The sequence below is a fragment of the Saimiri boliviensis genome, chromosome 3, assembly GCF_048565385.1.
Source record: "Saimiri boliviensis isolate mSaiBol1 chromosome 3, mSaiBol1.pri, whole genome shotgun sequence".
Classification (NCBI taxonomy): domain Eukaryota; kingdom Metazoa; phylum Chordata; class Mammalia; order Primates; family Cebidae; genus Saimiri; species Saimiri boliviensis.
Genome location: NC_133451.1, coordinates 131,583,108 through 131,596,928, shown reverse-complemented (window position 1 = coordinate 131,596,928; position 13,821 = coordinate 131,583,108). Strand labels below are relative to the sequence as shown.

Here is a 13,821-nt window from a genome sequence, read left to right as displayed (position 1 = left end):
GAGCACCTGCCTGCGAGTGTGTTTCCTCACTGGCCTCTGAAAGCTGATCGCAAGACCCCTGAGCATCAAGCAGGAGAAAAATCCTCATCATCTACCAAGGAGGACATAGTTGGAATCTTTCTTTGTCATCCAAATAGAATGTTCCTGCAGAAACAAAGGTCTTTCCATGAACAGTAGTAAGTTCCCTCTTGTTTCAACGGTGATTGGCTGGAATTTTTACTCTTACTTTTATCATACCATTAAGTGGAAAAAATAATGCACAGAATCAAAAACAGGAGAAAGTAGGGCAAAGATGAACACCTCTTGATCTAATTCGTTAGATTCAGGAAATAATTCCTTAGAAGTCAGTTAAGAATTAGGAGGACAGAGTTAAATTAAATAAGACAAATCCAGGAGGCAAGGCATACCAACTCATATTCTTGTTGTCTGTTGAATTTATGAATACAAGTTTATTACTCACAGCCATCTGAGAGAAAATCACTCTTAGGAAATAGGATATTTCTGCAAGCACCATTTCTCCCACTCAATGAACTTTTCAGACCTTCAATCCTTTGCTAAAATTCCTCTCTCTCATAAACTCTTTCCATCTCTTGTACTCACCTAATTTCTACAGGTTCCTCCATTTCTAGATTACATCACATTTTCTGTCTATGCTCTCGAACCTCCAATAATAATCAATAGTACCTTATTTCTTCCTATAAAATATTACTCAATGCAGTTATGGCACTTGCTATATTCTGCTGTGATTATCTGTCTCTTTCAGTAGATTGTATAACTCTTGAGGGCAGGGAAATGATCTCATTCGTCTTTTATTACCAGCACTAAACCTACTCAGTGTCTGGAGCAGATAAGAGCTCACAAAAGTCTGTTACAATCAAGTGAAAAGAAATACATGCAGCTTTTTTTTTTTTTTTTTTTTTTTGATGATAGAAGAAAACATCTCCCAAGACACATCCTTGTTGGTCCCCCTCCATGTTAACACCCCTTAAGTCATTAAATAAACAGTTATTCTTAGAAAATGTAAGTACATCAAGAACTCCATCAAATACTGAAAATATTATACATTTTTTACTTGTTTCTTTTATTTTCTAAACTTCTAATTCTCTTCCTTTAACAAAACGATGTATACCTGTATTGTGAGAACACTTCATATCTTTTACATTTAACATTTTTAATCTGACACTTTGGACTTAATATTTTAATATAACTAAGTAGTTTTTTTTTCAATAAACCATGCCCTAAGTAAGTGTGACATTTCTAGACACTCTGCTGCTAACAAAATTGTTACAAAGTTGAAAAGACAGGGACTTGCCCTTGAGAAATTTACAGTTTGTCAAGACAGACTAGTCAAATATAATTAAAGCTTAAAAGCCGAAGGCATATAAGTATGAAAGTCCATAAGAATATAAAGAAATGAAATTATTTCAGAATGGCTTATAATTTAATAAATAAAAATAATGAGAAAATAATTTATTTAATTCTTACCTATTTCTACTCTTATTTCTGGATGATCAGTTGCTTAATTCATAAGCAACACTAATTGAGGGCCTACCATGTACTAGGCATCATTCTAAATGCTTTACATATATAAAATATTTACATATGCACCCTTATTATTTCTATTTTACAGATGAGTACACCAATGTAGAGAGAGGTTCAAGCAACTTCTTGAGGTTAAATCAGTCGTAGCGGAATTGGGACGAAAATATAACTGACTGCAGAGTCCCGGGTCCTAACCATTACAATATAGTGTCTTTTTGGTCAAAAAGCAAGTTTTCTACCTCCTGAATGTGCTCCTGTTATTTTATATAATCTTTTGAGAGAAATTTGACCAAATCTTGGAAACTCGAACTCTCTCTAGAATACTTCTCTTTGTCATCCTAATGGAGGTGAATTTTTGTCTAGGCAGTTTTTACCCCCACGCATTAAGAATAAAAGATTACTTGTGCTTCTCTCACATTTTACAGATCCAGTAAAATGGCATAGCCTTTGTGAATGTAGATTTGTTAAATGGGTGAAACAAAAAGAATGCTGTGTACAGAAAATTATCAACTGGGTTCTGTATTCCCTTGCTCTTGCTCTGGCATCATAGAGCAAGTGATTTTAGTTTGCTTCAGGCACAACTTTTCTAAGATTGTTCACAAATATCCATCCAATACATTTCTCAATACCATTTAAATTAAGCATTTATTCTGATTTAAAATAAAATTTTTAGTGTAATTGACAAGAAAGAGTGTATCAATAATAATAACTATTTACTATGGCATTCATGAAAAATGGCCTAAGTTTGTCCATTTGTTTATTTATTCAATAAACTTTTTTGATTAATACTGTTCTATAAATATTTTATGGCCAGACATGGTGACTCATGCCTGTCATCCCAACATTTCGAGAGGACAAGGCAAGAACATCACTTGAGCTGCAGGGTTTAAGACCAGCCTGGGCCACACAGTGACACTCCATCTCTACTGAAAATCAAAGAAATTAGCCAGGCATGGTGGCGCATACCCGTAGTCCCAGCAACTCAGGAGGTTGTGGCAAGATGATCACTTAAGCTGGGAGACTGAGGCTGCAGTGAGCTATGATCATATCAACACACTCCAGCCTAGGCAACAGAGCAAGACCCTGTCCCAAAAAATAATAATAATTTAAAAAATTTATGATAGTGAATACAGGAAGTAAAAGAATCAAGATATGATTTTATTGAAAACAAGTAAAACTCCTCTCGAGTAAGCTCTTCTGTAAGCAAAGTCAAAAGAAGAACGATAAAGTAAGAAAAACTATTTAAAGGGCCGGGCGCGGTGGCTCAAGCTTGCAATCCCAGCACTTTGGGAGACCGAGGTGGGTGGATCACGAGGTCAAGAGATCGAGACCATTCTGGTCAACATGGTGAAACCCCGTCTCTACTAAAAATACAAAAAAGTAGCTGGGCATGGTGGCGCGTGCCTGTAATCCCAGCTACTCAGGAGGCTGAGGCAGGAGAATTGCCTGAACCCAGGAGGCGGAGGTTGCGGTGAGCCGAGATCGCGCCATTGCACTCCAGCCTGGGTAACAAGAGCGAAACTCCATTTCAAAAAAAAAAAAAAGAAAGAAAGAAAGAAAAGAAAAACTATTTAAGACATATATGATCGATAAAGGTTAAATACAAAAAAATTTTTATCAATCAAAAGAAAAAGCTATAAAATGCAATAAAAAGGCACAATGATTTGAGCAAGCAATTCACAGAAAGTAAAATATAGATAATAAATATTTGAAAATAGAGACTGGGTGTGGTGGCTCATGCCCAGTACTTTGGGAGGCCGAGACAGCTGATTGCTTGAGCCCAGGAGTTTGAGACCAGATGGCAAAATGATGAGACCTTGTCTTTAAAAAAGCTTTTTTAAATTTTTAAAAAGTGTAGTGGCATGTGCCTGTTGTCCCAGCTACTCAGGAGGCTGAGGTAGAAGGATTGCTTGAGCCCATAAGGCCAAGGCTGCAGTGAGTTATAATCACACCACTGCACTCCAGCCTGGGCAACAGAGTGAGACCCTGTCTCTATTTTTAAAAAGGGAAAGAAAATATAATATCCTCAATATCACTCAAAATGAAAACTCAAAAATGTAAATAAGACTCCATTACCATCCACAAGATCAGCAAAAATATTAGTTTGTTTTCCACTTCCCACAGTTGGCAAGAGAAAAGGAAAGAGGTACTTTCATCCCTTACCGCTGAAATTGTAAAATGCTGCAACATCTGCAGGAAATTAGCCTCTTACCTTTCACACTATGGGAAATAAATAAATGTTTAATAAACAAAATGTGTAAGTTCATTCTCTCAGTTGCCATCCCTACATATATAATTTGACAAATAATATTACTTTTGTAAATATTAACCAAATTAACTGATAACAATCAGATTAACTTCTGATTTTAGCTTTGTGCTTTAGCCATAGCCAAAATCAGGAGATCCAATCTTGGTATTATAATTTGAGCAAGTTCCAGTAAAGTTTTGCAGAGACCTCAACCTTATAGAGTATCAAAAAAGAGAAAGACCCTCCCACCCCAGGCAGAGGGGGAAACAGATGTGAAATTTTTATCTTTGTCGAAAACTCCTAATAGTGATTTCACATGTGCAGATTCATCCTCAAAGTCACAGACGGGATAGGCACGATAATGATTAAAGCTGCTGATGCACTCAGAAGAAGACTGGGGCTCAGCTGGAATTTGCTCTTGCTCAATCAGAAATAAGTATGAACAGCAGAAAATTACAAAGTAAACATACGTCTTTGAGAAACATCTCTCTTCCTCTATGTTGAATCATATCTCTTAGAGGCAGCAAGCATTGCTACTCCTCTCAAAGAACTCTCTACTTCAAATGGTATATTTCGGATGCCCTTAATGTTGTATGAATAGTACCAATCTTATATTCTTACTCAAACTTTTCCCTATCCTCTCTATCATTGACAACCTACAATCCTACTCAAACTCTTCCTCCTTCACTATTTTATGGCAAAGTACTCTTCCTTGTTTGACCTCATAAAAATTAGAACTTATATTGTCATCCAGTAATTCTTAGATGGATTTATCATTTGTTTCATGCACTATGTTTTCATAACTAAATAGTTTTTTAAAAAACTTGAAGTAGGACAGTGAGGATGATCCCTTTGTACTACTTTGCTACCATTGTGGTTGTTTTTTACGCTATAACACACAATAGATGTTGCATAAATGGAGCTTCTCTCAATAGAAAAGAGAATGATAAAGGCAGTAGGGTATAATGAGATTTAGTTGAGGGGTTTAAAATAAAACACGTATCACTAGAGAAAATAAGGGTTTGCCCTCTATTCACAAGAGGTTAGCTCTTATGTTCATCAGCTTCAAACCTCAAGGTCCTTTCTCATAGACTTCACTACCAGGTTCATAATTTACTTTACATTGTCCTTCTAATCATTCTCAGGAATTTCAACATCTCTGCTTACCACTCCCCAAACACTTGACCTCATAGTGAAAACTTTTACCTACTTGACCCTAGGTACTTTCATTCATTCTTCACTTTATTACTATTACATTTTATCATATCAACTTGTTTCATTAATCCAAGGATAACTTGGTAGTAGTTACACAAAAATTGCTGAAAATATTGAATCTACCACTAACTAGATTTGATAATATCTCTGTTTAGGAACTTAATAGCTATGTAACATTAAACAAGTTAGATAATTGTTGAGAGACAATTCTTCATGGCATTTCTGCACATCTTATCTTAGATTTTGTTCCGCATGTATTTTGAAGAGTGTTAGCATAGCAAACAGAGAGTATCTCCCTCTGAGATGAAGGGCAGATTTGTCTCCTGACAAAGATAATCAAGATAATGTATCCTTCTGAGGCAAATATTAGACAGGTTAGCTAGCAGTTCCTTATAGAATGAGGGGTTTCCTAAGCTTAGAGTCCCTCAGCAGTGACATAAACACACTATCTGAAACATTCACCAAGGCCACTCTATATCACCCCAATAGAACTTGAGAGGCAAGGGAGCATAAAACTCATACCACCTGCTATATCATGAGTAAGAAAGTCATTTGTCTCTGACCTGGGAGTCTCATATCTTCTGCTAATACCTACCAAACTGTGGCAGACTAAGTTGTTAGCTTCCAAGTAAAGTGAAATCTCAGATTCCTCCGTGCCTCAGTTTTCCTACCTGTAAAATGAAGAAAGGATGCCTACTTCACAGAACTAGTACATTAATGAAATTGAATAATAAAATAATGCATATATAATGCTTAAAACCAACTGGTTATAGCCTCATAGCTGGACCCTTGAACACTCTTTAAGGAGGCAGAACTTGGTGGCTGCTGACCACCTCCTTGCAAAGTCAAATGTTCTTCTCCCCAGTTCAGTCCTTGCTGGTGTCTCTGTACCACTGACATCAGAGATCGTTTTCTCCTTTGTCAAAGTTCCTATTTCGTAGACTGTGACTCTCTACTGAACTGTTTTCTTCCTACATTTTTGTCCCTTTCCAATTTCTTCCTCCTACTCACACTCACACACACACAAAATGAACTAACAAAAGGAGAATGTTTAGCAAATGTCCTAAGGCCATTCCAAATTTCCACAAGACACTAGTTAACAATCCAACCACAGAAACTTTTTTTTTCTAAAATGGGAGAAGAGAAAGGCAATAATCAGAATGAGGAGGTGGAGAAAAGTACTGAGATATTTATCAAAGGGAGAAAAGAGTCATAAGAAAAACGTATAAGATGTCTGGAATCACACAATTATATAGATGATCATTTTTTTTATTTTTTATTTTTTATTTATATATATTTTTTATTGCATTTTAGGTTCCGGGGTACATGTGCAGAACATGCAGAATTGTTGCATAGGTACATACATGGCAATGTGGTTTGCTGCCTCCATCCCCCTGTCACCTATATCTGGCATTTCTCCCCATGTTATACCTCCTCAACTCCCTACCCCTGACTGTCCCTCCCCTAGTCTCCCCCAACAGACCTCATTGTATGATGCTCCCCTCCCTGTGCCCATGTGTTCTCATTGTTCAACGCCCACCTATGAGTGAGAACGTGTGGTGTTTGATTTTCTGTTATGGTGTCAGTTTGCTAAGAATGATGGTTTCCAGGTTCGTCCATGTCCCTACCTTATTATTTTCTAATGTAGAATCTTCATTTTAAAAACTGCAATAAATTTAATTGGAAAGAAAATAAGGAAAATAAGTTACATGGCCAAGTGACCATTGAAACACAGTGTGGAATGTTGGAAAGAAGACACTTTTATCATCAACAGATCCAAACAAATCCCAGCTCCAGCCTTCAGTGGTTGTAAGAACTTGAGTGACAGTTTGTTGAGAATGATGGTTTCAGGAGACTTTAGCAGAAAATCAAACACCGTATATTCTCACTCATAGGTGGGTGTTGAACAATGAGAACACATGGACACAGGGAGGGGAGTACTACACACTGGGGTCCATTGGGGGGAAATGGGGGAGGGGTGGGGGGTGGGGAGGTGGGAAGAGATAGCATGGGGAGAAATGACAGATACAGTTGAGGGGACGGAAGGCAGCAAACCACACTGCCAAGTGTGTACCTATGCAACAATCTTGCATGTTCATCACATGTACCCCAAAACCTAAAATGCAATTAAAAAAAAAAGAACAAAAAAAAAAAAAAAAAAAAAAAAAGAACTTGAGTGAGATACTTAACCTCACCAAACCTCAGTTTACTCACCTCCCAAATGGGGTAAGACAATATTCCTCATAGCTCAACAAATGGTAGCTATGATATGTATGACTACTGCAGGATTATGTAAACCAAAATTAAATTCTAAGCCCCCAAACAACTGAATTAATCTCTAAGCCAAGAACATTCTACAACCAATACCACAACAATGCAAAAGATCATTCATCATTCGAGGCTACTATGAGCACATTTACATGCACAGACTAGAAAACCTAGAGGAGAAGAACAAATTCCTGGAAATAAACAACCCTCCTAGATTAAACTAGGAAGAAATAGAAACTCTTAACAGATCCATAACAAGCAGCAGGATTGAAAAGGCAATTGTAATGGTTAATATTGAATGTCTACTTGATTGGATTGAAAGATGTAAATATTGTTTCCAGGTGTGTCTGTGAGGGTGTTTCCAAAGATATTAACATTTGAATCATTTGAATCAGTGGACTGGGAGAGGCAGACCCACCCTCAATCTGGGTGGGCACTATCTAATCAGCTGCCAGCACAGCTAGAATAAAGCAGGCAGAAAAGGTGGAAGGAGCTGACTTGCTGAGTCTTCCGGCCTTCATCTTTCTCCCATGCTAGATGGTTCCCGCCCTCAAATATCAGACTCCAAGATCTTCAGCTTTCTGACTCCTGGACTTACACCAGTGATTTGTCAGGGTCTTTCAGGCCTTTCGCCACAGACTAAAAGCTGCACTGTCAGCTTCCCTACTTTGGAGATTTGGGGACTTACTGGCTTCCTTGCTCCTCAGCTTGCAGACAGCTTATTGTGACACTTCACCTTGTTATTGTGTGAGTCAATAATCCTTAATAAATTCCCCTTCATATACACATCTATTCTATTTGTTCCATTAGTTCTATTCCTCTAGAGAACCCTAACTAATACAGTAATTTTAAAATTGCTAACAACAACAACAACAACAAAAGTCCAGGACCAGACAGATTCACTGTTGAATTTTACCAGACATTCAAAGAAAAATTGGGACCAAGCCTATGACATTATTCCACTATTAAGATAGGGAGAGAAGGAATCATCCCTACATCATTCTATGAAGCCAGTATCACCCCAATAGCAAAACCAGAAAAGGACACAACAGAAAGAAGAGGAAACTACAGACTAATATCCCTGGTGAATAAAGATGCAAAAATCCTCAGCAAAATACCAGCTAATCCAAACCAGCATATCAAAAAGATAATCCACCATGATCAAGTGGTTTCATACCAGGGATATAGGGATGATCTGACACATGCAAGCACGTCAATAAATGTGATACACCACATAAACAGAATTAAAAACAAAACCACATGATCATCTCAACAGATACAGAAAAATCATTTGACAAAATCCAGCATCCATTTACGATTAAACTCTCAGCAAAATTGGAATAGAAGGGACATACCTTAAGATAACAAAAGCCATCTATGACAAACCTGCAGCCAACATTATACTGAATGGGGAAAAGTTAAAAGCATTCCCCCTGAAAAATGGAACAAGACAAGGATCCCACTTTCCCCACTTCTATTCAACATAGTAAGGGAAGTCTTAGCCAGAGGAATTAGAAAAGGGAAGGAAATAAAGGACATCCAGATCAGTAAAGAGGAAGTCAAACTGTCGTTGTTCACTGATTATATGACTGTATACCTAGAAAACCCTAAAGACTCCTCCAGAAAACGTCTAGAACTGACAAATAAATTCAGTAAAGCTTCAGGATACAAAATTAATGTACACAAATCAGCAGCTCTGCTATACACAAACAGTGACCAAGCTGAGAATCAAATCAGAAACTTAACCTCTTTTACAATAGCTGCAAAAAAATAAAAATAAAATAATTAGAAATATACTTGACCAAAGAGGTAAAAGATCTCTACAAGGAAAGCTACAAAACATTGCTGAAAGAAATCATAAGTAACACAAACCCATGGAAACACATCCCATACATATTTCGATGAGTAGAATGAAACTGTATCCTCATTTCCTACCGTATACAAAAATCACTCAAGATGGATGAAAGACTTAAATCTAAAACCTGAAACCATAAAAATTCCGAAAGATATCATCAGAAAAACCTTTCTAGACATCAGCTTAGGCAAAGACTTCATGACCAAGAACCCAAAAGCAAATTGCAACAACAACAAAAAAAAAGATAGGCTGGGTGTGGTGGCTCATGCCTGTAATCCAAGCACTTTGGAGGCCAAGGCAGGCGAATCACCTGAGGTTGGGAGTTCAAGACCAGCCTGACCAACATGGTGAAACCCCGTCCTAAAAAAAAAAAAGTAAAAAAAAAAGTAAAAAAAAAAAAAAAGATAAATAAATGGAACTTAATTAAACAAAAACCTTCTGCATAGCAAAAGAAATAATCAGCAGAGTAAATAGGCAAACCACAGAATGGGAGAACATCTTTGCAAACTGCGCACCCGACAAATGACTAATATCCAGACCCTACGAGGAACTCAAACAAATCAGCAAGAAAGCAAAACAAACAACCCATCAAAAAGTGGGCTAAGGACAGAGAATTCTCAGAAGGTATACAAACATATGAAAAAATGTTCAACATCATTATCATTAATAACCAGGGAAATGCAAGCCAAAACCACAAAACAATACCACCTTACTCCTGAAAGAGTGGCCATAATCAAAAAAATAACAGACTTTGGCCTGGATAGGGTGAAAAGGAAACACTTTTGCATTGCTAATGGGAGTGTAAACTAGTACAAACAGTATGGAAAACAGTGTGGAAGTTCCTTAAAGAACTAAAAGTAGATCCGCTACCTGATCCAGCAATCCCACTACTGGCTATCTACTCAGAGGAAAAGAAGTCATTATACAAAAAAGCCACTTGCACACGCATGTTTATAGCAGCATAATTTGCAGTTGCAAAAATATGAACCAGCCCAAACACCCATCAATCAAGTGGATAAAGAAAATGTGATATATATATAGATATATATAGATATATATATCTATATATATATATATAGATATATATATATCTCAATCATAGAATACTACTCACCTGTAAAAAAAGGTATGAAATAATGGCATTTGCAGCAACCTGGATGGAATTGGAGACCATTATTCTAGGTGAAGAAACTTGGGAATGAAAAACCTAACATCAAATGTTCTCACTCATAAGTGGAAGCAAAGCTAGGAGGATGCAAAGGCATAAGAATGATACATGGACTTCAGGGCCTCAGGAGAAAGAATGGGAGGAGAGCGAAGGATAAAAGACTACACATTGGGTACCGTGTACACTGCTCAGTTGATGGATACACCAAAATCTCAGAAATCACCACCAAAGAATGTACCCATGTAACAAAACACCACCTGTCCCCACAAAACCTATTTAAAACATTTTTAAATAAAAATTAAAAAATAAAAGTAAACTTGAAACACTAGTTCAGGCCATGCTGGGAATGGGTGGTTGGGCATGCTTCCTTATATCTTTCTCCGTTTAGAATTCAGGCACAGCTGACAGGCATTAACATTAAAACAGAACTTATGACCAGCAAAACAGACTCTGTAGCAAATAAGATACCAACATGACAGACAGTGGGCTCTGAAAGAAATCTGCTTATTTTACCCCAAAATGTATTTCTTTGATATATTTTGAAATGGCCTGCAAAGCTGTCACTTATGGGGAAAATCTACATTCCGTAGAGAATGCCCTTCCCTTTCCAGATCTTTTTCTTGGTCTAGGAGAGATTGAGCGTCTGGTACCTCTTTAAGTCCGATAGAAACATTTATGATCTATTCTCTCTGGAGCCTGCTACCTGGAGGCTTCATCTGCATTTGGCCATTATGGCCAAAACCGCAATTACTTTTGGACCAACCTAATAGACGTTATCGCCAGATTCATAAAAACTCCAGGCGCTGAACAATCCTTAGTGTCAGGTCAATATATCTCAGCACCAGTATTAGATAACTGTTTGCTTGATTTGATAAACTTACCTGTAACAAAAAATCAAAGAGTGCCATCTTGGACCACTCATGATGGTGTATTTCAGTACAACCCGATTCAGGTTTGGGTACTCGGCCATTCTGCCAGCACTTCTGCTTCAGCAACTGCTGATAAGTTCCCCAGGTGAGCTTAACAGAAGAATGGGTGTCATTACTTGCTGGAGATAAAGATGCATCCCAGAGAATGACAGGGAATGGGCGGCCATCTGTGGAATCAGAAAAACAAACACACTTTGAGCACACTATTGATGCAGTGTGTGCCTTTGAACAGGTCATTCACTCTTTCCACTCTCAGCTATCAAATGTGAGAGTATGATTTGTCAATATTTTATGGTCCCTTTGTCTTCTGTTGTTTTAATACTTTCATACCTCAGTGCTTCCTGTTCTAAGTCTTATAAAGCAGAAAGTTATTGTTAGACGATGAAAAAATATTTTTAACAAGATACTTGATAGATGTGGTAGGAATAGGATACTAAGCACCAATAACAACATCCTATGGTTAGTGTGGTTTTATTCCACATCTAAAAGAAGCCACCACAAAACGGGAAAGAATCCAGACATTTATAATTGTCTATTCAACGTCTGAGTGGAGCTGCTATTTATTTGTAATAACAACTGTCTGATTTTCTGAGGCCACATTATGATGTCAGGAAGAAAAAGAATTTTTAGAAGTCGCAAATTTAAAAGTGAAATTGTATGGTTCACGCCAATCACTGTAATTTCCAAAGAAGAAAAAAGAAGAGGCAAGAGGTTTTTTCTTTTCTGATAGAAACTGTGCAAGCACAACAGTGCTCTTGGTAAGGGATCGTTTATTCACACATAACCTCAACAAAGTGCATTTAAGCAAATGTCAGTTCTTCAACTGCATGTGCATAGGTGATTTTTTTTTTTAATCTGTCACTCAATTTGTTTTGTTTCACTCTTGGAGGTTTAGAAATGCAATTTCTTTCATTGCTAAACTGTATAAAGAATATGGGCCCCAGTGAAATAATCATAAATAGGGAAGACCATGATTCGGACACATTAAACAACACTTCAACCTTAAAACCAGTAACATCACTTCCAAGCTTCCATTTCTGCCCAACAAAGTCACGAAGAGATGGTATTGAGCAGCTTTGCTTGTAACTCAAAAATCAGAATGATGCACTTGATAAAAACAGCTAAATTACAAAGGTCCAATAAAGCTCACTTAATTCATCCTTAACTGGCCTGAACAACAGAAATTACAACCGGAATGTTCAGACATGTTACAGGAATTCTTAAAACCTCTCTTAAATAGCCTCAGATGTTCTCAATGTACAATGTTACTGTCTACTAGAAACTTTATTTTGCCACCTGACTGTCTTGCCATCTTGTAGAATTCTTATCTCCAGTCTTTTAACACAGGAAACAGTCCTCTTCTCTAACCACTCATGAGTTTGGTGTTACACTAACCTTCGTGGTTTTAATAACATTCACTTAAATCATTCTAATCGCTTGCATTCCTGTTCTGTTGAAAGAAAAATCTTTCCCACTTTAGCCTTGCAATGTAGGCCAGGGAATGTGGAAAGTCTTTTGGATTATGGAAAATATACCACAATCCTTGCTGCAAAACTAAGAGAAGAATAGAGAAAGAAATGCGAGCCATACAAAAGAACTCCATTTGTAGCCTTCTCTCTCTCCTTCCAATTTCTTTTTACCTTAGTACATTATTTGGGGTTCCTGCGACCTAATTATTTTCTTAGATATAAGTAATTTTAAATGTGTATATTCCAAATACTATGCCAATTTACTTTAAAAGAATGAATCCCAGGTAAAAGTAGTCCATCCTACGGTGGAAGACAGCACTGGGCCAGTATAACCAAATACAAATAGAAAACACACACACGGTCTCCAAAGACGTGAACTTCAGGTGTCTAAAAATAAACACCAAACAAAGACACTATCAGTGTCTTTGAACCACAGTTATATACATACAAAAAGCACTTTGCACGCTCAGGGCTAGAAAGCATTCAAAGGGAGTTGAAACTTAACAGTGAACTTCAACACAAGTTAATACACAAGCCCAGATGGACAGCAGATTCCTCAGCCATTCATACAATGTCTTTGGAGAAATATGGAAATGATCTACATAAACAAATCGAAACCTGCTGGGCTGTTTTTCTTCTCTTAGAAACATTGTTTCTTACTGTAAAACTAATCAAAGGTAAACCCATTCATTTTATGAAATATAGAAAAACATAAAAATGTATAGCTAAGAAAATAAAAATCACCTATAACCTCATCTCCCTGTAGTTCGTTCTGTTATTTGCATATTTACCTCCAGTATTTTTCTATCCCTTTCTTTCTCACCTGAATAGGTAAATTACTTTTAGAATTTGTCATTTAAAGAGAATAACTTATGGTTAGAGCTCTGACTCTGGAATCCAACAGAATTCTGGTCACATTATGTCTTAGCTTTGTAACGTCAGAGAAGTTATGTAACCTTTTAAAACCTTGTTTTTCTCATCTGTAAAATGGGACCAATAATGTACCTTGTTAGGAAGAAATGAGATTGTGCAACTAAAATTCCCAGCATGATACCTAACATAAATGCATGTCCCAGAAAGGTTTTGCTCTGATGACTACTACATATATATTACATAATCACATCATT

General features: G+C 37.0%; 1 protein-coding gene across 3 annotated transcripts in view; it reads right to left on the bottom strand.

Moving 5' to 3' along the window:
- The window catches only part of GASK1B (golgi associated kinase 1B), a 51,901-nt gene that overhangs the window by 22,789 nt on the left and 15,291 nt on the right, over positions 1 to 13,821 (bottom strand). For all 3 annotated transcript variants that reach the window (XM_010338562.3, XM_003927937.4, XM_010338563.3), the window contains exon 3: positions 11,178 to 11,392. In XM_010338562.3, coding sequence (XP_010336864.3) covers positions 11,178 to 11,392 — 215 coding nt within the window. The remainder of the gene's footprint in view (positions 1 to 11,177; positions 11,393 to 13,821) is intronic.